The sequence below is a fragment of the Cervus canadensis genome, chromosome 7 (assembly GCF_019320065.1).
Source record: "Cervus canadensis isolate Bull #8, Minnesota chromosome 7, ASM1932006v1, whole genome shotgun sequence".
Classification (NCBI taxonomy): Eukaryota; Metazoa; Chordata; class Mammalia; order Artiodactyla; family Cervidae; genus Cervus; species Cervus canadensis.
The window spans coordinates 18,947,923-18,973,563 of record NC_057392.1 but is presented as its reverse complement, the minus strand read 5'-3'; the positions used below and the strand labels follow the sequence as shown (position 1 = coordinate 18,973,563).

At 45.1% G+C, this 25,641-nt stretch overlaps 1 protein-coding gene across 1 annotated transcript in view; it reads right to left on the bottom strand.

The window, feature by feature from the left end:
- The window catches only part of BACE2 (beta-secretase 2), a 113,410-nt gene that overhangs the window by 57,643 nt on the left and 30,126 nt on the right, over nucleotides 1-25,641 (bottom strand). The window contains exon 2 of the mRNA XM_043474458.1: nucleotides 11,867-11,955. Within this exon, the coding sequence (XP_043330393.1) occupies nucleotides 11,867-11,955 (89 nt within the window). The remainder of the gene's footprint in view (nucleotides 1-11,866; nucleotides 11,956-25,641) is intronic.

Below are 25,641 nucleotides of genomic sequence, written 5' to 3'. Positions count from 1 at the left end.
GACAGCCCCCGACAATAAACCCTGCCCAAAATGTCAGTAGTGCTGAGATTAAGAAATTCTGGTCCATAGGTCTCAATTTCTTTAATGTTAAATAAAATAATTTTGAGAAACATACCGTGTTCATGGATTGGAAGAATCAATATTGTCAAAATGGCTATTCTACCCAAAGCAATCTATAGATTCAATGCAATCCCTATCAAGCTACCAACGGTATTTTTCACAGAACTAGACCAAAGAATTTCACAATTTGTATGGAAATACAAAAAACCTCGAATAGCCAAAGTAATCTTGAGAAAGAAGAATGGAACTGGAGGAATCAACCTGCCTGACTTCAGACTCTACTACAAAGCCACAGTCATCAAGACAGTGTGGTACTGGCACAAAGACAGAAATATAGACCAATGGAACAGAATAGAAAGCCCAGAGATAAATCCACGAACCTATGGACACCTTATCTTTGACAAAGGAGGCAAGGATATACAATGGAAAAAAGACAACCTCTTTAACAAGTGGTGCTGGGAAAACTGGTCAACCACTTGTAAAAGAATGAAACTAGAACACTTTCTAACACCATACACAAAAATAAACTCCAAATGGATTAAAGATCTAAATGTAAGACCAGAAACTATAAAACTCCTAGAGGAGAACATAGGCAAAACACTCTCTGACATAAATCACAGCAAGATCCTCTATGACCCACCTCCCAGAATATTGGAAGTAAAAGCAAAACTAAACAAATGGGACCTAATGAAACTTAAAAGCTTTTGCACTACAAAGGAAACTATAAGCAAGGTGAAAAGACAGCCCTCAGATTGGGAGAAAATAATAGCAAATGAAGAAACAGACAAAGGATTAATCTCAAAAATATACAAGCAACTCCTGCAGCTCAATTCCAGAAAAATAAATGACCCAATCAAAAAATGGGCCAAAGAACTAAACAGACATTTCTCCAAAGAAGACATACAGATGGCTAACAAACACATGAAAAGATGCTCAACATCACTCATTATTAGAGAAATGCAAATCAAAACCACAATGAGGTACCATTACACGCCAGTCAGGATGGCTGCTATCCAAAAGTCTACAAGCAATAAATGCTGGAGAGGGTGTGGAGAAAAGGGAACCCTCTTACACTGTTGGTGGGAATGCAAACTAGTACAGCCGCTATGGAAAACAGTGTGGAGATTTCTTAAAAAACTGGAAATAGAACTGCCATATGACCCAGCAATCCCACTTCTGGGCATACACACTGAGGAAACCAGATCTGAAAGAGACACGTGCACCCCAATGTTCATCGCAGCACTGTTTATAATAGCCAGGACATGGAAGCAACCTAGATGCCCATCAGCAGATGAATGGATAAGGAAGCTGTGGTACATATACACCATGGAATATTACTCAGCCGTTAAAAAGAATTCATTTGAACCAGTCCTAATGAGATGGATGAAACTGGAGCCCATTATACAGAGTGAAGTAAGCCAGAAAGATAAAGAACATTACAGCATACTAACACATATATATGGAATTTAGAAAGATGGTAACGATAACCCTATATGCAAAACAGAAAAAGAGACACAGAAATACAGAACAGACTTTTGAACTCTGTGGGAGAAGGTGAGGGTGGGATGTTTCAAAAGAACAGCATGTATACTATCTATGGTGAAACAGATCACCAGCCCAGGTGGGATGCATGAGACAAGTGCTCCGGCCTGGTGCACTGGGAAGACCCAGAGGAATCGGGTGGAGAGGGAGGTGGGAGGGGGGATCGGGATGGGGAATAAGTGTAAATCTATGGCTGATTCATACCAATGTATGACAAAACCCACTGAAATGTTGTGAAGTAATTAGCCTCCAACTAATAAAAAAATTAAAAAAAATTAAAAATAAAAAATAAAACTACAAAAAAAAAAAAATTCAAAATTCAAAGTACAGTTTCTACTGAATGTGTATTGCTTTTGCACCATTGTAAAGTTGAAAGCTAATTCAAACCATCTAAGTCAGGGACCATCTGGATAGTTTGACTAAAGAATGAGCCTGTATTTAACATTAATTAATTTAAATTTAAATAGCCACTTGTGTCTAGTAGCTACCCTTGTAGAAAGCACAGTTCTAGATAATTAGAGAAAAAAGTAATTCTTAGCTCATATTCCCTGGGCTCCTTGAACTCAAAGAACAAAAACCCCAGAGATGAATTGCAAGCAGCTCTGAATGTTATTAACGCGTAGGTTTCAGCACTAGACCTAAAACTATGCATTCCTCCATGTTTACGTCCTAACATCCCACCTCTTGGCACTAAAATGCTTTGGCTCTCAGCTGCTCTGGACATTAATTAACTATATTGAGAGTGAATCCCAGACAGGCTGCTTTTTTGCAGCATCCATTCTGGATGTGTAGAAACAGCCATTCATCAATGATATGAGGAGCTAGGGAAGAGTCCACCCACAGCCACAGAATCACTTCGAACCAAATTCAGGAGACTTTCTGCCTCTGAAACAAGTCTGAAGGGAATGCAGGATTGAAAAGTGAAATCAATCAACCTGAGAAGAGAAGAACCACAGAACATTTTATTAATTTAAAGAAACCCATTTTGTTTTCAGAGAATATACAGGGAGGAGGTGGGAGGGCAGAGGTCGAGAGAGTTGAATCCTTCCACCTACTCTGGCTCCCCCAAAGCACCGGCCCCCCAAAGAATGTTGAGTTTCCTGGAAAATTTTTCCTGAGGCCTCCCCAGTGGTCTTCTGCACATTTCAGAATTTGGACTCTATCTCAGGGATAAAGGACTTGGACCAGATGACCAGATACCTGTCTTACTCTTCCAAGGCCAGGAAGTGACCATGTCAGAGTCAGGGGGGGCCACCCACCAGCCCAGGGGCTTCTGCTCACACTGGAGGGTCATCAGCATCCTTAACAATGACAAATGCTTCAGGGCCCCAATATGGCAAGACCCCTCCTGCACAAACTTGAGAAATTATCTAAATAATCAAGAAAAATGCGTGTCATCATCAGATGGAAAGATGTAACATGAGATCTCAAGGGTCCAAGTCAGCCTCCTTAAGGAAATAACCTGCATAATTTTCTAATATCTCAACTCTACTTATAAGCATCAGTTGAAGACAAGAAATTGTTCTTTTGCCAGAACTGCTCTGTGAGCTTCACCCCAGATGGAGTATAGGAGGGGGAGACATTTTAATGAAAATGTACTTAATTTCTGAATAGATTAGTATAAGGTCAGGGGGATGAGTATACTGAATCTCTCATCAAGCCACTTGGATGGAGACTATTTTACTGGCTAAAAAAGAAGTACATCTAAAAAAATACATGATTGCCTTTTTGCTGTATAGTAATTCATTGGAACATTCACCACCAGGAAAAGAGTGCTTCTGATGGGACAAATGACTGATGGTAGCCTGATGTCTGATTCCATAAATCAAAGAGATCTTGTCAAAGAACCCCAAGTCAAATCTCCAATTACTGGGACATGTTTCAGGAAGCGTTAAACCTGAATATCCAGAGACTGGGGGACTTGAATCAGAGGCTGACAAACCCAACCAGAAACCTTATTATAACTAAGAGAGATCAGAGGGACAAGCAAATACAGAAACATCACAAGGCAGCAAGCTACATCTCAGAAAAGAAACCTTTGTCAAAAATTGAAAGGGGAAGTAGAACATTCTCTCGGCTTCCATCAGATACCATGGTGGAACGTGTCGCTTAGGCCAACTGTAAGGTGAGCTGAAAGCATCAGGCAACTTAATCGTACATGATTTACTATACAAATTATGTTCATAGATCATATCTTAACAACAATGCATCTGTGTTGACATAAACCTATGAGAACTATTTAGGAAAAACAGAAGAAAGGAGAGAAAGGTTAACATAAATCAAAGCAAGTATTTAACCTGCAAAGCACCGTGTGTTTGTATTGGTGACAAATGCAGGTGATTGAATAGAACTTGCCAGAAGTCAAAATGTGATGTTTCACGTTTGATTCAGTTAAGAAGAAGCCTGAGAGCCCAGTTGAAGAATGAATGCATGCTCAGTTCCTCAGTCATGGCAATCCCCATGGACTGTAGCCCATCGGGCTCCTCTGTCCATGGGATTTCCCAGGCAAAAATACTGGAGTGGGTTGTCATTTCCTTCTCCAGGGTTCTCCCTGACCCAGGATCAAACCCACGTCTCCTGCATTGGTAGGAGGATTTTTACGACTGAGCCACCTGAGAATAGATGTCTTATAAAGGCAGTATCAGGGCTAGAAGCCCAGAGTGGGTCATGTTTTAAGGTACTAAATAAATTTCAACAATACTTGCAAATGAGAAGGCAGGCTGAAGTCTGAATAATGGAGGTGCCAGTGGGGGTGAAACTGACAAAGCAGGGGAGTCTGGGGCCTCCCCTGCATGTTGGCAGGTTCTGCTAGATCTGCGTTTGCTCACAAAGGAGAAGTACCTAGATGAGACCCTCAGGTGCTCAGAAAACTAGGAGGGAGCCCTGAATTCTCCTGTGTGGTTAGCAGGATGGCAGAGCTAGCCATCATGGGAATCACGAATGTTCCCAGGAGTCTTCACATTCAATCAGGTGCAAAGGAGGCAGAGGAGCTCAGTCTTTAAGCATGAAAGACAGGAGCCACCTGAAACCTGAACTCAAACCTGGGTAATAGGAAAATTAGAAGGCTGTGTCCCACTAAGGCTGAGAGAATTATGGTTCAAGCCAACAGTGAACAAAGTCAAAGGCATATGAGAAAGAAGCCAGTTGTCTACCATTGATTAAATACTGTACACATATTAAATGGCACTGAACCCAGTATTTGTAATGTTGACTAGTGTTTACCCTTGAATGCTTCCATATCTGCATCTGCATAGCAAACAGGTGCGTGCCTGTGTGTGGTCAGTCAGGTACTGTTTGTGACAATCCTTTGGACTGCAGCCCACCAGGCTCCTCTGTCCATGGGACCTTTCAGGCAAGAACACCGGAGCTGGTTGCCATTCCCTTCTACAGGGATTCTTCCTGACCCAGGGATCGAACCTGCATCTCCCATGTCTCCAGCATTGCAGGTGGATTCTCTACCTGCTGAGTCATCAAGGAAACCCAGCAAAAGGGTAACTGGGTTGTAAGCACACTCTGACTTTTACTGACCCCTGGCTGTGCTGTTTACCTTCTTATGAGCCCCTGGCTACCTTTTCCCACTCAAGCTGTGGTTTGCCCAAATCCTCCGCCCCAAACAACCCCCTCCCCTCAACCACTTCATCATGGAACAGAATCTGGAGTCAGTCCAAACCTCTCATTTTTATTCATGTAGCACAGTAGGTCTGGGAACCAAGAAAATATACACCCATGGTGTTAGATTTGCACATTTCAATCTAAAAGGTAGATATGCCCATCTCGAACTTGGCTTCACTATGCTGTACTATTATTTTCTTCTATTGTATCATGTGTCTACAGATCTGTGATGGAAAACAAAATTGCTCTAGGGAGGAAAACTGTTAAAGATGTATCTGAGCTCAAAGGATGTCTGCTCTGTCTTATGGCAGGCAGAACCCCAGTAGGCGTGGAGAAACTGGGAGAATGTATAAACTGGGAAGAATCTTGTAGTGGAAAAAATAGGGCTAGGATTGCCTCACCACCAAGATCAACATCTTCTACACAGTTTAATATACTTTGCATTTTCCAGGTATACAGCTACTGTGTAGACTGAAGATGGTAATCCTGTGGGGAAACTGTACCAAGATTTTCCACTGATCTGGAAAACTGACATCACTAAACCAAGCTGTTCTGGGTGTCTGATTCTATTTTAATTCAGTTTGCCAGTCTGCACTGGGCACTGCATGGCCAAAGTGATGCTCACAGCCTCTTGCATCACCCAGCTTCACGTGACTCCTACCCAGCGTGTTTACATATTGCGGTGCTGATCACCATCCTATGAAGTAATTCCTTTTCCTTGCCCCCAATCCCTGCAGATTGTGTCAGGGCATTTAGAATTACATGTGAAGATAAGTTTTACTACTTTTGCATTTTGGTTCAGAGCGTACACAGCACTTACTATAAAGAGGAGCTGCCAGGGCTGAAGATGGCAGACCTCTTGTCCTAGAAGCCTGACCTGGGCCACTTTCTCGGTTCCCAGGCCTCCTGTGCTATGTGAATAAAAATGAGAGGTTTGGATTGACTCCAAAATCTGTCACATGATGGAGTAGTTGAGGGGAGGGGGCCGTTTGGGGCAGAGGATTTGGACGAATCACAGTTTGGGTGGCAAGGGGCAAAGGATAGCTGGGGGCTCCTCAGCCAGCCTCTGTTCCCTGGCTGCACAGCGCACCCCCACTTCACAAGCATCTGAAGTCCCAAGAACAGCTCCAGGGCTCACATCTGTCTTCACAAAGCATCATGAGCCCGGAGGTGCACCTGGAATTTCAGTGATCAAAGGTTATCAACACCCTGAGTCATAACCTAAGCTCCAAATTCCTTGAAGGAGGGGGTCCATGAAGCACCAGCCATCCTTCCCTCCAGCTGGACACACAGGTGGCCTCCTTGTGCCACCAAAACAAAGACCAAGATGCATGGGAGAAGAGACGGTCACTCCTGCCTTATTAAGGCTGCTGGGGATTTGCTGAACCTCCCCAGTTGTTACTTTCTCTCCTGTGTTTCCTTTCTTTTTTTTTTCCCCTCAAAAGAGGTGGGGCTTATTCCCTGAAACAAAAGACTATGGGAAAAGAAAGTGGGAAAGGAAAGACACAAAGAGGATCCGTAGCAGGGAAATGTGATGTGCTTGTTCATGAGCCTAAACACGTGGCAGCTTACTGGCTTTATCTGTTGAGTCTAAATTTTAGGGTCACAAAAAATCGATGTGCAATTAAAACGTGCATACATTTAGGGCAGCAACAAGTATCTGGGACAGATTGACTCTGACCCCGTGGGCTCCTCTAGAGATGAACAGTGACACACACAAGGACTGCCCGAAGCTTCCTAGGGCCCAGAGTCCAGGGACCTGGACACACAGGGCTGGCCTTGTTCCAGACCTGCATCCGGCTCTGCTCCTTCCCAGCCCCGCCCACAGCTGCCAGCTCAGGGCCCTGACTCGGGCCTGAGTGCTCTGAGCTCACCGTGTGTCCTTTCCAAGTGAGTCATGGATTTCTCTCACCACAAAGACCTCCCAGCACAGAAATGGTTTCAGTGAACCACACCCTGACTGACGCCACCAAACTTCAGGTGACACAAAGGTGGCTTTCCAAGAAGTGCCAGGCCACTGCCCAGAACAGTCTCGCACTCAGCTCCAATGAGCCCTGCCCTGCTCAGGCTACCTCCTCGTGAGGATTGGGGGTGCTCAACAAATGTCAAAGGGTCATGAGCTCCCTGCAAGTCAGGTCTGACCACAAAACATTCACGTTTGACTTGAATGTTTATAAAGCAGAGCTCATGAGAACACACCAAGGCTGTTAGGAGAATCCTGCTGTGGATTCATTGGGAGTGGACGTACACATATACATACTCACGTACACATGCCATACATGCACACCACACACAAATGTTAATACCACAATGTGCATGTACACACAGATACTCACACCTACACAGATATATACCTGTATACACAAATATACACACCACTAAGTGTGTATCATATGCATGCTAAGTGTGAAATCACATGCATATACACAGATACCTACACTTACACAGATATATGTATCTATACACAAGTAATCACACCACCATGTGCACGTACACACAGATACTGACAGATACACAAACATATGCATATATTCATAAATATACACACCACTAAGTGCATCATGACGGTGTGGCCAGACATCCTGGAATGTGAAGTCAAGTGGGCCTTAGGAAGCATTACTATGAAAAAACCTAGCAGAGGTGATGGAATTTCAGTTGAACTATTTCAAATCCTAAAAGATGCTGCTGCTAAAGCACTGCATTCAATATGCCAGCAAATTTGGAAAACTCAGCAGTGGCCACAGCACTGGAAAAGTCCATTTTCATTCCAATGCGAAAGAAAAACAATGCCAAAGAATGCTCAAACTACTGTACAATTGTGCTTCTTTCACATTCTAGCAAGGTTATGCTCAAAATCCTTCAAGCTAGGTTTCAGCAGTACATGAACCAAGAACTTCCAGATGTACAAGCAGGGTTTTGAAGAGGCAGGGGAACCAGAGATCAAATTGTCAACATTCATTGGCTCATGGAGAAAGCAAGGGAGTTCCAGGAAAACATCTACTTCTGCTTCATTGACTATCCTGATGCCTTTGACTGTGTGGATCACAGCAAACTGTGGAAAATTCTTAAAGAGATGGAAGTAGATTACTTTACCTGTCTCCTGAGAAACCTGCATGCAGGTCAAGTAGTAACAGTTAGAACCGAACATGGAAAAACTGACTGGTTCAAAATTGGGAAAGGAGTGTGACAAGGCTGTATATTGTCACGCTGCTTATTTAAGTCACATGTAAAGTATGGGAACACCAGACCACCTGACCTGCCTCTTGAGAAAACGGTATGTGGTATGGTTTTAGATAAGGCAGAAGAGCCAGAGATCAAATTGCCAACATCCACTGGATCATTGAAAAACTAAGAGAGTTCCAGAAAAACATATATTTCTGCTTTATTGACTATGCCAAAGCCTTTGACTGTGTGGATCACAATAAACTGTGGAAAATTCTGAAAGAGATGGGAATACCAGACCACCTGACCTGCCTCTTGAGAAACCTGTATGCAGGTCAGGAAGCAACAGTTAGAACTGGACATGGAACAACAGACTGGTTCCAAATAGGAAAAGGAGTACGTCAAGGCTGTATATTGTCACCCTGCTTATTTAACTTATATGCAGAGTACATCATGAGAAACGCTGGGCTGGAGGAACCACAAGCTGGAATCAAGATTGCCGGAAGAAATATCAATAACCTCAGATATGCAGATGACATCACCCTTATGGCAGAAAGTGAAGAGGAACTAAAGAGCCTCTTGATGAAAGTGAAAGAGGAGAGTGAGAAAGTTGGCTTAAAGCTCAACATTCTGAAAACTAAGATCATGGCATCCAGTCCCATCACTTCATAGCAAATAGATGGGGAAACAGTGGAAACAGTGGCTGACTTTATTTTTCTGGGCTCCAAAATCACTGCAGATGGTGACTGTAGCCATGAAATTAAAAGACGCTTACTCCTTGGAAGGAAAGTTATGACCAACCTAGATAGCAATTAAAAAGCAGAGACTTTACTTTGGCAACAAAGGTCTGTCTGGTCAAGGCTATGGTTTTTCCAGTGGTCATGTATGGATGGGAGACTTGGACTATAGAGAAAGCTAAGCACTGAAGAATTGATGGTTTTGAACTGTGGTGTTGGAGAAGACTCTTGAGAGTCCCTTGGACAGCAAGGAGATCAAACCAGTCCATCCTAAAGGAGATCAGTCCTGGGTGTTCATTGGAAGGACTGATGCTGAAGCTAAAACTCCAATTCTTTGGCCACCTGATGCGAAGAGCTGACTCATTTGAAAAGACCCAGATGCTGGGAAAGATTGAGGGCAGGAGAAGAAGGGGACGACAGAGGATGAGATGGTTGGATGGCATCACTGACTCAATGGACATGGGTTTGGGTGGACTTTGGGAGTTGGTGATGGACAGGGAGGCCTGGAGTGCTGCAGTTCATGGGGTCTCAAAGAGTCAGACACGACTGAGCAACTGAACTGAACTGAACTGATTGGATGCAGAGTACATCATGCAAAATGCTAGGTTGGATGAAGCACAAGCTGGAATCAAGATCACCGGGAGAAATATCAATAACTTCAGATATGCAGATGACACCACCCTTATGGCAGAAAGCAAAGAAGAACTAAAGAGCTGCTTGATGAAGTGAAAGAGGAGAGTGAAAAAGCTGGCTTAAAACTCAACATTCAAAAAACTAAGATCATGGCATCCGGTTCCATCACTTCATGTCAAATAGATGGGGAAACAATGGAAACAGTGAAAGACTATTTTTCTGGGCTCCAAAATCACTGCAGATGGTGACTGAAGGTATGAAATTAAAAGACACTTGCTCCTTGGAAGAAAAGCTATAACCTAGACAGCATATTAAAAAGCAGAGACATTACTTTGCCAACAAAGGTCTGTCTAATCAAAGCTATGGTTTTTCCAGTAGTCATGTATGGATGTGAGAGTTGGACTATAAAGAAAGCTGAGCGCCAAAGTATTGATGCTTTTGAACTGTGGTGTTGGAGAAGACTCTTGAGAGTCCCTTGGACAGCAAGGAGATCCAACCAGTCCATCCTAAAGGAAATCAGTCCTGAATATTCATTGGAAGGACTGATGTTGAAGCTGAAACTCCAATACTTTGGCCACCTGATGCAAAGAACTGACTCATTGGAAAAGACCCTGAGGCTGGGAAAGACTGAAGGCAGGAAGAGAAGTGGGCGACAGAGGATGAGATGGTTGGATGGCATCACTCACTCTACGGACAAGAGTTTGAGTAAGCTCTGGGCATTGGTGATGGACAGGAAAGCCTGGCATGCTGCAGTTCATGGGGTTGCAAAATGTTGGACACGACTGAGCGACTGAACTGAACTGAAAGCACACCATGCGAAATACTGGGCTGGATGAATCACAAGCTGGAATCAAGATTACTGGGAGGAATACCAACAACATCAGATATGCAGATGATACCACTCTAATAGCAGAAAGTGAAAAGGAACTGAAGAGTTTCCTGATGAGTGTGAAAGAGGATAGGGATAAAGCTCACCTGAAACTCCACATTCAAAAAACTAAGATCATGGCATCTGATCCCATTGCTTCATGGCAAATAGGAGGGGAAAAAGTGGAAATAGTGACAGATTTTATTTTCTTGAGCTCCATAATTACTGTGGATGATGACTGCAGTCGTGAAATTAAAAGATGCTTGCTCTGTGTAAGAAAAGCTATGACAACCCAGATAGCATATTAAAAAGCAGAGACATCCCTTTGCTGACAAAGGTCAGTATAGTCAAAGCTACAGTTTTTCCAGTAGTCACGTACGGATGTGAGAGTTGGATCATAAAGAAGTCTGAGTGCCGAAGAACAGATGCTTTCAAACTGTGGTGCTGGAGAAGACTCTTGAGAGTCCCTTGAACAGCAAGGAGATCAAATCAGTCAATCCTAAAGGAAATCAACCCTGGATATTCACTGAAGGACTGTTGCTGAAGTTCCAATACTTTGGCTACCTGATGCGAAGAGTCAACTCATTGGAAAAGACCCTGATGCTGGGAAAGATTGAAAGCAATAGGAGAAGAGGGTGGCAGAGGATGAGATAGTTAGTGAGCATCAGCAACCCAGTGCAAATGACTTGGAGCAAAATCTGAGAGATAGTGAAGGACAGAGGAAACTGGTGCTGTGCTGAAGTACATGAGGTAGCAAAGAGTCGGACATGACAACAACTGAACAACAACAAATGTGCACGTACTCACAGATATCTACATATACACAAATATACACACATATATATACACAAATATACATACCACCATATGCATGTACACACAATTATGTACACATATACAAATCTGCGCATATATCCACAATATACATACCACCATGGGCACAGATACACAGATAGTATACATACATAGATGTACAGATATATCCACAAATATGCACACCATCATATGCATGTACACATGGATACCTACACATACACTTATGCATGTATACATACACAAATATACACACCACTATATGCACATACACACAGATACTTGTACATACACATATATACACATACATACACAGATATATACATGAACATGTCCTCCTTGAAATGAAACAGCCTTTTGGCTGCATCTCCCAGGGTGTTTTGAAGCATCCATCTGGTGCCCCCTTGTCCACCCCGCCAGGCACAGACCCATCACTCACCTCTCTGAGTCAAAGTAAGAGTCGATATAGGGATGTGGGGCCCCAGCCACGGCAAAGTTGCTGCTTCCGGTGTCAACGAGTATCTGCAGCTTTTATTTTTAAGGGAAAAACAGAGAAACCATTAGGTTACTTGCTTAGGGCAGCACTCCAGAATACTTCTCTTAAAAATTAAGTGCTGAGAACAATTTATTACTTGGAGAAATCGTATCGATTAGAAATATTTTTAAAAAGCTGCTAGAAAACTGAATTCCGAACACGGTCCATTGTGAAGCTTGCGAGGGCAGAGATCAGTTTAGCTTCAGATACACACCAAACCTTAAAAGAAGATAAATTCAGTGGAATAAGTGGGATTTCGTTTTCCAGCCATCCGTACTTGGTAACCAGGCAGAGCCCTTTCTCACCCTGGGCTTTTGGCTGGGTTTGTCACTTGGTTGGGTAGCCCTCCTCCTGTCTTTCCAATCTCACTTGAAAATCCTCATTTACCTCCCACCTCCACCCCATGCACCCAGTACACCTCCCCAGATGCCTTCTGGCAGTGGGTATTCCCTCATCTCTGCTGCACAGGACCTGGAAACAACTGTCAGAGGTATCACTTTTTTTAATTTTTTTTACGTTTCAATGAATTATTATTTACATAAATAAAAATGAAAGATCTTGGATTTTCCACTGGTGAGTTCTGACATGGTGTTCTCCCAAACCAAGACACAGAAATTCCTGTTATCCCCCAAAGGCCCCTCTATGCCCCTTTCTAGTCAATTCCCATTGTTTCTCAGAAGCAACCACTCTCTGACTCCTATTACCATGGATGGGTTTCACTGGTCCCTGGACATTATATAAATGGCATCATGTGGGATTTTTGGCAGGAGCTTCTGGCTTCTTCTCCTCAACATGTTTTTGGGCTTCTCATACTGAATAGAGAGACAATAAATACCCCTTTATGCACTGTGACTTTAGGAAATGAATTCTCTTAGTTCCATTTATGAACACATAGTCACTATAAAAGTTTAAGGGTCTCACTACTTAGGGATTTGTGTTCAGACAGAACACAATTAAAAGTATATATATATATATATATATATATATATATATTGGAGAAGGAAATGGAAACCCACTCCAACATTCTTGCCTGGGAAATTCCATGGACAGATGAACCTGGCGGGCTATAGTCCATGGGGTCGCAAAGAGTTGGACACAACTGAACTGAACATGAAGTAACTGAACATGCATCTGTTGGGTTAATGGATTAAATCATGAGCCACTGATGACTGATTCAACCTTCAACTCTTCTCCCTTCCCTGGAAATGAGGCTGAAAGTTCCAGCTCTCTACTCTCAGGGTTGGTTCCCCATCATTTGGGACTTTCCAAACGCCATCTCACTGACACACCTCAGGTATGGTTGAAAGAGACTTGTTATGGAAAACAAAGGCACCTTTATCACCCTTATTATTGAGGAAGTTCCAAGGGTTTCAGGAGCCCTGTGCCAGGAACTGAGACAAAGATCAAATACATATTTCTCTGTATAAATATGTATTTCTTCACACAAATCATAATATCACATATGGGCAGTCAGCAAGTTCCGGAATCTCACTCGCCATTGGAATGAAGTCCATTGTCCTGACAGCAGACAGTCCAAGCTGACCTAATAAAACATGTAACTCACATGGCCTATGTTCTCAGCTCTGATTTCCTGGATTTAAATTGTTCCTAAAGGCAGGATGAACTTTTAATCTGCTTAGATGAAACTAGTAGAGAGATGAACAAGAAAGAAAAAAACAAAAACAAACCCAGAATTCCAGGCTCACGACACTCATGAAAGCATGCCATTTTTACAAGTCTTTCCCGGGGCTCTCTGGCAAACACACAGCCAACAGCCTAGCAGGATGTGTGTGGAAAGACCAGCTGCCTGGAAGCCCAGGTTCCCAGGCTGGCATCCCACATCCACACCCAATGCTCCTGCATAACCAGCCACAGGCGGAGCAGACCCAGGACTCCTCTCCTGGGCATAATGGCCCCGGTGACCAGGGACGTGCTCTACAGACATTTCATTGTGCTTTCCCGGGTATGGAATTCCACCCGCCGCCTCTGCATCACACTAGAAGCAAGTCCTTTCCACACGCCCCCATGCTTACTTCTGCCACGCAGCACATGGCCCCCCTTGCAGAGGCGGGCGACGCAAACAGAGAAAGTCACAGCAAAACACAGACAGCGTTATCTTACACAGACGACGTCTGACTGCCCAGGCGCTGGACACAGTCATACTCCCCAGCTGCTTCAGCAGAAGCCAGATTTCAAGAAAATTCAGTTTGGAGTCACGGCTCGGCCAAGTTGGTCATCCCCTCAGCTGCTGTTAGAGGACAGGATTTGAGGAGAGTAAACGAGGCAGCTGCAGAGTCAGGCAGGGAATGGATTTCTAGGGAGCAGTAAACACTTTGAGTGGGGCTTCAAGTAATGTTTCTGAGCCATCAACACCTTTTTCTGTGTGATGACCTGCAAATAGACATTTTTCATGTTGAATTCTCGCCAGGGCCATGACTTTCTCTTTGTAAGTCCTAGTCTTAATCACAAAGGAAAAAAAAAAATACAGTCACTTGTCCTCTACATTTTACAGGATCCACCCTGAAAGCATGGACAGGCAAAGGCTCAGCGCACCATTCCTCTGGACGCCTTGCCCAGTTTCACACACACAACATTCCCTGCTGTGTCCTTATCTGTGGAATTTCCAGCATCACCTCCAGCCTCCTTGAGTTCAACTCAAACTGCAAATATAGTCTTACCCCAGAGGACATTATTCAACCCCATAAAGGGACACAGAAAACACACACAAATATGGGAAATGCACTGCACTTTCGAAGCACAACTGAAAATGAATCAGAAGCATGTATGAACCATCATCCCTGCTTTACAAGAAATGTTGCTGGGAGCTGGAAGTCCCCACCTCCTTCCCTATACCAAGCAGCCTCCTATGGAACTCATATTCCACTTCTGCCAGAATATAGCAACAAGGACAAAAATCTGCCTTCACAAAGAGCAAGGGTCCAGCATTCTGACAGTCACTGGCTTTTCACTGCTCCAATCTCTTTGCCAACATTGGGGTTCCAGGGGCTCTTTCATGGAAGAAGTGGGTCCCCACTGTGCATCATTTTCACACTCCAGGATATCTTCTCCAGAGAGCATCCAAGCATGGGGCATCCCCACGAGAGTGAGCCAACCACAGGGGCCCACCTGTGATTCATCATCCTTCATCCATCCAGCACCTTGGACAGTGCCCAGGGCTTCCTAGGTGCTCAGTGAACAGTTGTTGAATAAATGAAAAAGTCTGGGATGGGGAGATTTTCACTGGCAGATGTGTGTGCGCATGTGTGTGTGCTCAGTTATGTCTGACTCCTTTGTGATCCCATGGACTGTAGTCCACCAGGCTCCTCTGTCCATGGGATTTTCCAAGCAAGAATTGGAGTAGGTTGCTATTTCCTCCTCCAGGGGATCTTCCTGACCCAGGGATCAAACCCAGGTCTCCTGCATTGCAGGTAGATTCTTTTTAGTTTGAGTCATACCTTTGACTGATAGCCCCCATATCGCCTCTTTCCACTCTTCTGGGAACCACCATTCTATTCTGAGCCTTAAAAAAGAAAGAAATCCTACCATATGTACCAAAATGGATGAACCTGGAGAACATTATGCAGAGTAAAATAAGCCAGACGCAGAAGGGCAAATCCTACACGATCGCATATGAAGACTCTAAAATAGTCAAACTACCTGTTTTTAGGCTTCCCTGGTGGCTCAGAGGGTAAAGAATCTGCCTACAGTATAGGAGATGAGGGTTCAGTCACTGCGTCAGGAAGATTCCCCAGAGAAGAAAATGGCAACCCAGTATTCTTGCCTGGAAAATCCCATGGACAGAGGAGGCTGGTGGGCCGCAGCCATGGGGCCACAGAGAACTGGACACGACTGAGCACACATGGTAATTATACACACAACTGTCAACAGGAGGTGGGGACACAGGTCAGCCATTGGTGGCCCCTGACACAAACTCTGTGACATCCCCAGGAACTGCTGGCCAAGGGCTGGTCCTGGAGCAGTTTGAAGCCAACAGACTCTCCAGGAAGATTCCTTTAGGGACGTTCTTGGGGACAGTCAGGACTTTATCTCCATGCCTTGTTGTGTCTAGACAATGCTTTATTGTTTTTAAAATGGCATATCTTGTGGGATTTTACTTTCCTCCTTTTGTTCTGACACAATAATAAGCCACCTCTCACACTCTCTGCCAGCTGGCAGACTTCAACCACAAACCACACACAGTGCTGTCTTTGAGACCCAGGCAGTCCTGCATCCTCCAAAAGGCCTTTCAGTGGCAGCCCTGATCCATCCCTCTACCCCCGACCACTGGGCCCTGAGTTTTGGCCCCTCACTTGTCTGATGCCTTTTACTGGCCTCTCATTTTCTCCCAGGCCCACATCTTTTCTCTCAGGGAGCTTGTAAGTTGCTTGAGGGCAGAGCCATTTTTCTTTGTCTCTGGAGCCATCTCCCTAATGGGAATTTGCTAATCACCTGGTCCCTAGGATGGGGAGGAGACACACATGAGCTCCACCTAGGAGTGGAAAGCTGATGAAGAAGGGGAAACTGCCAAGGAGCTGGAGAGAGTTTGCCAGGCCAAACTCCTGATACGTTTGTGCACAGCCTTCACTGAGCTTTTTCTAGAACTGGCAAAGGTGGCTAACTTGACTTCCCAATTGATATATGATGAATCACAAGCTGAAATCAAGATCACTGAAAGAAATATCAATAACCTCAGATATGCAGATGATACCACCCTTATGGCAGAAAGTGAAGAGGAACTAAAGAACCTCTTGATGACGGTGAAAGAGGAGAGCAAAAAAGCTGGCTTAAAACCCAACATTCAAGAAACTAAGATCATGATATCCAGTCCCATCACTTCATGGAAAATAGATGGGGAAAAAATGGAAACAGTTACAAACTTTTATTTTCTTGGGCTCCAAAATCACTGGGGATGGAGACTGTCGCCATGAACTTAAAAGACGCTTGCTGTTTGTCAGGAAAGCTGTGACAAACCTAGACAGCCTATTAAAAAGCAGAGATATCACTTTGTGGACAAAGGTCTATCTAGTCAAAGCTATGGCTTTTCCAGTAGTCATGTATGGATGTGAGAGCTGGACTATAAAGAAGGCTGAGCACCAAAGGATTGATGCTTTTGAACTTTGGTGCAGGAGAAGACTCTTGAGCATCCCTTGGAATGCAAGATCAAACCAGTCAATCTGAAGGGAAACCAGTCCTGAATATTCATTGGAAGAACTGATGCTGAAGCTGAAGCTCCAACACTTTGGCCACCTGATGTGAAGAACTGACTCACAGGAAAAGATCCCGATGTTGGGAAAGACTGAGGACAGGAGGAGATGGGGAAGACAGAGGATGAGATGTTTGGATGGCATCATCAACTCAATGGACATAAGTTTGAGTAAACTGTAAGAGATAGTGAAGGACAGGGAAGCCTAGCATGCTGCAGTCCATGGGGTCACAAAGAGTCAGACATGACTGAGCGACTGATCAACAACGATATAAAATAATCACATGTTTCCTTTTAAATACCCAAGGCTAACCGGAGTTAGGAATGAGATGGTGGCCAAGGGCAGGGGATGGTGGTGGTGCCGGGACTCTTTGTGTGCCCCAACACTCACTCCGGCTGCTGGGGCTCTTCCAACATCCAGGGTACAGTGTGGGTCCTTCTTTACTGGGAAGGACCCAGGAAAGCTTTAATTATACCCACCCTCCCCGACAAAAGCTTTGCAGCTTCCCGGGGAGATCTGAAATACAAGAATGAGTGCTCACTCCTGGGAGCAGCCCTGAACCCAAATACACAATAGCTGATGAAGCTTCCACTACCTTGCTTCCCAGGTGGACGGCTCTGAGTGTGCCCTGCACCTCGGGGAGTCCCGGCAGGTCTGCTCTGTATTACTAGCCTTCTCCTCCTTCCTGCCTCACTGCTCTGCCCCCACCAGTGTCTGGGGTAAAGAGACACAGAGAAGGCTGGCTCACACAAACCTTGCCTCACGCGCCCCAGAGACCAAATATCCGCACCCGTGGAAACCTATAGACTGTGCGTGTCTTCCCAATGTCCCTTTTCAATCTTCAGCTGATGCATTGGGCAATAACCCCACAGAAAGCCATCTGCTAATTGCTGTAATAAGGTGAAAGGTTGCATTAAAGGGAAGAATGGGCTCTTCATCCAGTAAGTGATTAGCAGCCTGAGATTCCTCAGATACCACTGCCTCTTTTTCAGCAGGTTAATAGATAGGAAAATTAGCAGATAATTTAAATAATGGCTCATTTCACACAACGATTCCTAATTACATTAGCAGCCCATCTGCTGAAGTCTGCCGGCAAGCAGAACCCACTGCAGCGGGATCCTCCCGGCCTGGCTCCGCAGGGCTGTTTGCCCACAGTTATTACACGTGATTGTAGGCGCCGATCTTGCTAATCAGGTTCTTTCAGGGCTTCAATTCTGGAAATGAAGCTCATTTACTGAAACACGTCTTGTTGAAGGAAGCAAAAATAATTGCCACGCACCATTTCTCCACGTTCTAAAATTAAGGTTGCTTTTATAGAGAAGGGGAAAAATATCATTTTCAAAGGGCTACACTTAACACAAACAGATGTTATAGAAGTTAGCTACGAGGGACTTGATTATCAATTTATTCAGGCTCTGTGTGTGAGTGCACACGCACGCATGTGTAGGTGTGTTTGCTTCCCTCCTGCAGACGGGGCTCTTACTAGAAAAACACAGTCCAGAGTCTTGTGGATGGATTCCCTGGCCCCTTTTGGGAAAATCTTAACTTCCAAGGGAATGCTGGGGGAGGGAGAGGGTACCAACTGCGCTGATTTGAATGTAGTAGCAGTTTTTCACTGAACGTTTCGGGCTTGGCAGGTTGAGACTGGCAGCGGAAGTGGTAGGATGAAGGAGGCTTGGTGTGAGGGTCCCTGTTTTAGGAAACTAAAAGTCACCCCCAAATCAGAATCCTCCTGGACGCGGGAGCTGCCACTACCTCTGCAGCTGAAATCTGTCGCGGTGGCAATGTGACAGTTCCTAGAGGGAGGGGCTGCTCTGTGATTGAACTTTTCAACTGTTCAAACAACCCATCCCTGTTAGGATGAGCGGAAAGGCTGGATTTCTAAGGTTGGGGGAGATTTCATCACACACCCATAGCAGATGCCCTTAAATATGCTGCAACTATGCCCACTCATGGGATGAGGGCTTCCAGTTCACTTCTGACCTGTGGTCCCAGGATACACCCTGCATGTTCTCTAAAGGAGAATAGCATGAAAAATATCAGCTTTAACTTCTGGTAGACCTGGATCTGAACCCTAGATTAGCCTCCTATGAATGAAAGCTATTGCCTGTCACATCAGGAGGGCTTTCCACATGGCACTAGTGGTAAAGACCCGCCTGCCAGTGCAGAAGACAGAAGAGACGCGAGTTCCATCCCTGGGTCAGGAAGATCCCCTGGAGGAGGAAATGGTAACTCACTCCAGTTTTCTTGCCTGGGAAATCCCATGGGCAGAGGAACCTGGTGGGCTACAGTCCTTGGAGTCACAAAGAGTCGGACACAATTGAAATGACTTATCACGCATGCATACCATATCAGTAAACAAATGATGCTGTGGCCATCAGATCATCACGTTACAGCCACCCTGCCGGTGAGCCCTGAGGGAACTCATGATGGAAGATGGTGTCCATGATCAAGCCAACAACTGCTGCAGCTGCCCTCACAGGGCTCACTGAGGTGACTCAGGATGAGAGAAGGCCGGATCCTGACCCCAGGTAGCTGGTGGTTTAGTCGCTAAGTCATGTCTGACTCTTGCAACCCCATGGACTGTGGCCCGCCAGGCTCCTCTGTCCATGGGATTCCCAAGGCAAGAATACTGGAGTGGGTTGCCATTTCCTTCTCCAGGGGATCTTCCCAATCCAGGAATCAAACCCAGGTCTCCTGCATTGCAGGCAGATTCTTTACTGATTGAGTTATGAAGGAAGCCCAGGTAGCTGAGGTGCATATCAAAGCAATGATTTCCATGAGCTTGGACTCTTACACCTTCCCATATATATAAAAGTGCTCGATTCTTTAACTTGAGATACCTGGTTTTCTCTAATTAACAATAATCTTTTGATGTCCTGACCATCTGGTCTTTGTTGTAAATGCTCCTATTTATCCTGACTCCCCCACACCCTTGCCACTTCAGAGCAGTCCCTCAGAGTGATATCAGATGCTCTGTTCCAGGCTTTGTAGTTGTTCAGTCGCTAAGTCATGTCTGACTCTTTGTGACCCCATAGACTGAAGCATGTCAGGCTTCCCTGTCCTTCACTGTCTCACAGAGCTTGCTCAAATTCATGTCCATTGAGTCGGTGATGCCATCCAACCACCTCATCCTCTGTTACCCCCTTCTCTTCATGCCCTCAGTCTTTCCCAGCATCAGGGTCTTTCCCAATGAGTCAGCTCTTTGCATCAGGTGTCCAAAGTATTGGAGTTTCAGCTTCAGCATCAGTCCTTCCAATGACTATTCAGGGTTGATTTCCTTTAGAATGGACTGGTTTGATCTCCTTGCTGTCCAAGGGACTCTCAAGAGTCTTCTCCAGCACTTAAGTCCTCAGTTTTGTCTGCTGAATAAAACATAACCCTCAACGTATACATTGTGCTTTTTTTCAGCTCACAAACCTGTTGGCTGCAGAACCTTGAGTAAACCACCTAACCTCTGACCCTTGGTGTGCTCATCCAAGGACAGATGATATCTAAGGTAAGATGACGTTGCCATGGGGAGCACACGAGATGCCCCTCGTACATCTGCGATGCACCCAAAACAGTGCCTGGCACACAGGGGTGTTTCAGTTTCTCAAAGAGGGGTGGCCTGCCTTTGTTTTTCTCTTGCTGCAGGGCTGACTTCTCAAACACACCACTGTGCCAAACATGACAGGCATCCAGTTCCCCACCAGGCTTTCTTTCCAAGTCTCCGCGCTGCAGCGAGTCTGGATGTGGCCCAGAAGTGAAAGGCACAAGCTGCAGAACTGGCGCTGCGTGCTTATCCGACCCCCACGCACAGTGCTGGCCCCGCAGCAGGTGATGCCGACACCAACATGACCCAAAACCTCTGGGTGCGCTGGGTGTGTGTAGCACCTCCCACAGCTGGAACAACGTAGAGATACACCCAGGAGTGCTCGAATCCCAGGGCCAGAAGTGTGGTTTTCTCTCACCCTGCCTTTTCTTCCCCACCCTGGTGAGTGGCCACTCCATCACCCGAGTGCACAGGCTCCGCCTTTCCCTCCTGCCTCCACTTCCAGGAGCCTGTGTGTCCTCTCTATTTTACTTCCAGAATGTTCCTAAAACTGTTCATGTTCCTCTCTCCTCTTCCTTCTGCCTGGCTCATTTCTAGCTTTGTGTCCCTAGTTCTCAGACCTGGCACACAGTAAGGTCTGAAGGCAAGAATGATGCCCAAGCATCACTGAGGCCAGCCTGTCCCAAAAGACTTACGTGAAGTTAGCTTCTGCTTTCTGACCTGGGTTGTCTCGAGGTCCAAGTCCCCCCACCCCAAGGGGTTTTAGTGAGTTCTGGGTCCCCCAGTCACACCATCTCCCAGGCTCCAAGGACAAATTTTAACAGTGGTGTAATAGCAGCAGTAAGGTATATCTGATAAAGGAGAGAAGACCATCTTCTAAGCCTGCTTCCCTAACAAAGCTGCATCTGGGGGTCTCCCTTCCTGGGTTCCATCCTGAGAAATGGAATACTTCTTGCCATATCAGCAAACAAGGATGTCACAGTCATCAGCTATTGCAGCCCTCCAATGTGAGCTGGTGAGCCCAGAGGGCACTCAGGAAGGAGAAGAATAACTGTGAATCAGCAGCCACCAGACTGCAGCCACTCCCTATGGGGAGCCCCAAGGGAGCTCAGGATGTGAAAAATACAGGATTCTGGCCTGGGATAGCTGAGATGCAGAAGAAAGGAAAGATTTCAGCGAGCCTAGACTCTTGTGTCTTGTCATACACAGGTTTGTGCATGAATGCTCAGTCCCGTCTGACTCTTTGCGACCCCATGGACTGTAGCCCACCAGGCTCCTCTGTCCATGAGATTTTTCAGGCAAGAACATTGGAGTCGGTAGCCATTTCCTCCTCTAGGGGATCTTCCCAACATAGACAAGCACTACATTCCTTAACTTGGGATATCTGATCTTCTTTAATTAACAATAATCTTTTGATGCTCAGAATACTTGCCATTTGAGGCAAAACTTCTATTTAACCTGGCTCTTCCCCTTACCTCAACAGAGCAGTTACATTAAGGCTACTTGAGATGCTGTCTCTTGGGCTTGAAGTTCTAAAAATTCTCACTGAATAAAACATAACTCTTGACTTTCAGGTTGTGAATATTTTTTAAGTTGATAATCTTTACATGTGAGTGTTAACCCTGGGTTTGTTTTGTTAGGGGAAGCACACTAACTAAAACCACCCTCCCAGGAACCATTGCAACCATCTGTGAGAGTTATTTGACAACAGGAGGTCCTGATAAAGAGCTTGCAACTAACAAGCCACCACCAGCGGAAGAATTTGGGAAAGGTCAAAAGGAGACACCACAAGTTCGACCACCTCTCAGAATCTTTCTCGCTGGCATCCATCCGGACTGAGCAATGTGGGTGCTACCAGAAAGAACTCTGAGTCATGACTGGCCAAAGACAGCCTGGAAACTAATCCCATCACCATAAAACTCAAGACTGTGAGCCTTGTGGCAGAGCTGTCCTTCTGGGCTCCCTTACCTTACTGCTCTCCACCCGGGCGCCCCTTCCCAATAAAGCCTCTTGCTTTGTCAGCTCGTGTGTCTCCTTGGACAATTCATTTCTGAGTGTTAGAAATGGGCCCTGGAAGGGGTCTTCCTTCCTGAAACCATTTCACTTAATATCCCAAGGCTCCAGCCCCCATTTAGGCTGCTGAGAATCGAGACAACATATGCACATGAGTCGAGGTGTGATCACACACCCAGGGCTGCCCCTGGCCCACAGAGTCAGGGCCAGAACCCAGAGCCACTTCACCCCTGGGCTCAGAGATTTTGGAATAGCTGGTGTCACACCTGAAGAAGGTACTTGATTGTCTGCCGAGAGGCTGCACATGGTGGCACTATCTCCAATGGTCAAAATAGCCAGCTCCTGGTTCTCTGCCTCCTGGACAGGGAACCTGGACCACAAGGGGAGGGGCTGCAAGCAGCCTCACGTCCACTACGCTTCTGGAAGTAGGAGCCAGAAGCCAGAAAGTGCTTATATGTTTGCAAGAAGATATTCAGAGATGGATGCTTCCCAGGTGGCTCAGCGGTAAAGAATCCGCCTGTCATGCAAGAGACATGAGTTTGATCCCCTGGAATAGGAAATGGTAACCCACTCCAGTATTCTTGTCTGGAGAATCCCATGGACAGAGGTGCCTGACAGGCACCTATTCACAGGGTGATAGAGTCCAACATTACTTAGGACAGAGAATGCACTCGCGCTCAAGAGACAAGTAGGCTGGATACTTCCAGTTGCTTAGCCAGCCCCTCCCTCTTGGCAGGCAAACCAGGATGGTGCTAGGAAGTCAGAGAAAGAACAGAGGGAGCCCCTTTTCTATGGAGAAGTTGTGGCCCCAGGGAACTCCCTGGGTGGTGGAGTTTCCCTCAGCCTCTGAGGTCACACCAGGATGCAGTCCCAGTGATTGAAGACTGAAGGAGGATGTTTAAACAGACAGAGATGAGAATCACAAGTCTGGATGGACCTCATTCACTGACGCCAATAAACATAATGATCCTTTCTCCCACAGAAAGAAAAATTCATGCAGAACGGTTTCTCAGAAAGCACTATTAAAAAGGACAAAAGCAGGTCTGTCTCCATATTTTGGTGATTGTAAGGGGAGGGGCCAAGAAAGGAAGCTACTAATAATGGGTGACTTAACCCTTTTTCCTCAAGTTCAATTCAGTTCAGTCTCTCAGTTGTGTCTGACTCTTTGAGACCCCATGGACTGCTGCACGCCAGACTTCCCTGTCCATCACCAACTCCCGGAGCTTGCTCAAACTCGTGTCCATCGAGTTGGTGATGCCATCCAACCATCTCATCCTCTATCATCCCCTTCTCCTCCTGCCTTCAGTAACTAAAGCCAACCCCTCAACCCATTACACATTCCTAAAGATTGTAGGAGACATCATTTTAGCTAAAAGTTGGTTCTTTCTGCACATTTTCCAAAGAAGTTTAAACAGATTCTCATCAAAGGTGTAATGTCTTAACTCTTAAGACACTTTCGGAATTTCACTAAATTTTCACTTTGGCTCGAGTTGATAACTGCAAATAGAAAGACATTTCAGATCTGAACTTTCAGGAAAAAAGACAAAGGATTAACTTCCTCCTGATTCCCAACATTCAAATATTGTTACAATTTTCAGTAAATGTGAAAAAATAAAGCATGTATACTCGCTACAGCAACAGGCAAGATTTTCAAGTTACTATTATTATAAAGTGGTTAACGCTCACTGTTATTCTAGGCATTTAGGTTCATTTTTTAAATTGCAAAGTACATATAATACGAAATTTACCATCTTAACCACTTTTAAATGTACGGTTCAGCAGAGTGGACATTCACATCTCTGTGCAGCCATTACCACCATCCACCTCGAGAATTTTTCCTCATCTCAGACAGAAACTCTGTTCCCACTAGGGACTTCCCTGGTGGTCCTGAGGTTAAGACTGTCCTTCCACTGCAGGGGACACCAGTTTAGTCCCTGGTCGGGGAACTAAAATCCTGTATGCTAAGCGGTGTGGTCAAAAAATAAAAATTAAAAAAAAAAAAAGAAGAAACTCTGTGCCCACTAAACAACTAACTCTCTAGTCCCTGGCAACCACCACTCAACTTTCTGTGTCTATAGATTGGACTACTCTAGGGACCTCATGTAAATAGAATTCAGTATTTATTCTGTTGCTACTGCCTTATATCACTCAGCATAATGTCCTCAAGGTTCAGTCACAGTGTAGCAAGCGTCAGAATTTCCTTCCCTTTAAGGTTGAATAATATTCCCATGCATGTGTAGTTCACATTTATTTTTGGTCCATTTATCCATCGGTGAGCACTTGGGTTGCTTCCACCTTATGGCTATTGTGAATAATGCTGCTATGAACATACATGTACAAATATCTCCTCAAAATCCTGTTTCAGTTCTCTTGGGAAGATTCTTTTTTTACCCCAGTGAATATTTAATGAGATACCCCACATCCAAGGTAAGAGAAACCTAAGTAAGATGGTACGTGTTGCGAGAGAGCATGAGAGGGCAGACACACTGAAGCCATAATCTCAGAAAACTAGCCAATCTGATCACACAGACCACAGCCTTGTTTAACTCAATGAAACTAAGCCTTGCCATGTGGGGCCACCCAAAATGGATGAGTCATGGTGGAGAGGTCTGACAGAATGTGGTCCACTGGAGAAGGGAATGGCAAACCACTTCAGTGTTCTTGCCTTGAGAACCCCATGAACAGTATGAAAAGGCAAAATAATAGGATACTGAAAGAGGAACTCCCCAGGTCGGTAGGTGCCCAATATGATAATGGAGATCATTGGGGAAATAACTCCAGAAAGAATGAAGGGATGGAGCCAAAGCAAAAACAATACCCACTTGTGGATATAACTGGTGATAGAAGCAAGATCTGATGCTGTAAAGAGCAATACTACATAGGAACCTGGAATGTTAGGTCCATGAATCAAGGCAAATTGGAAGTGG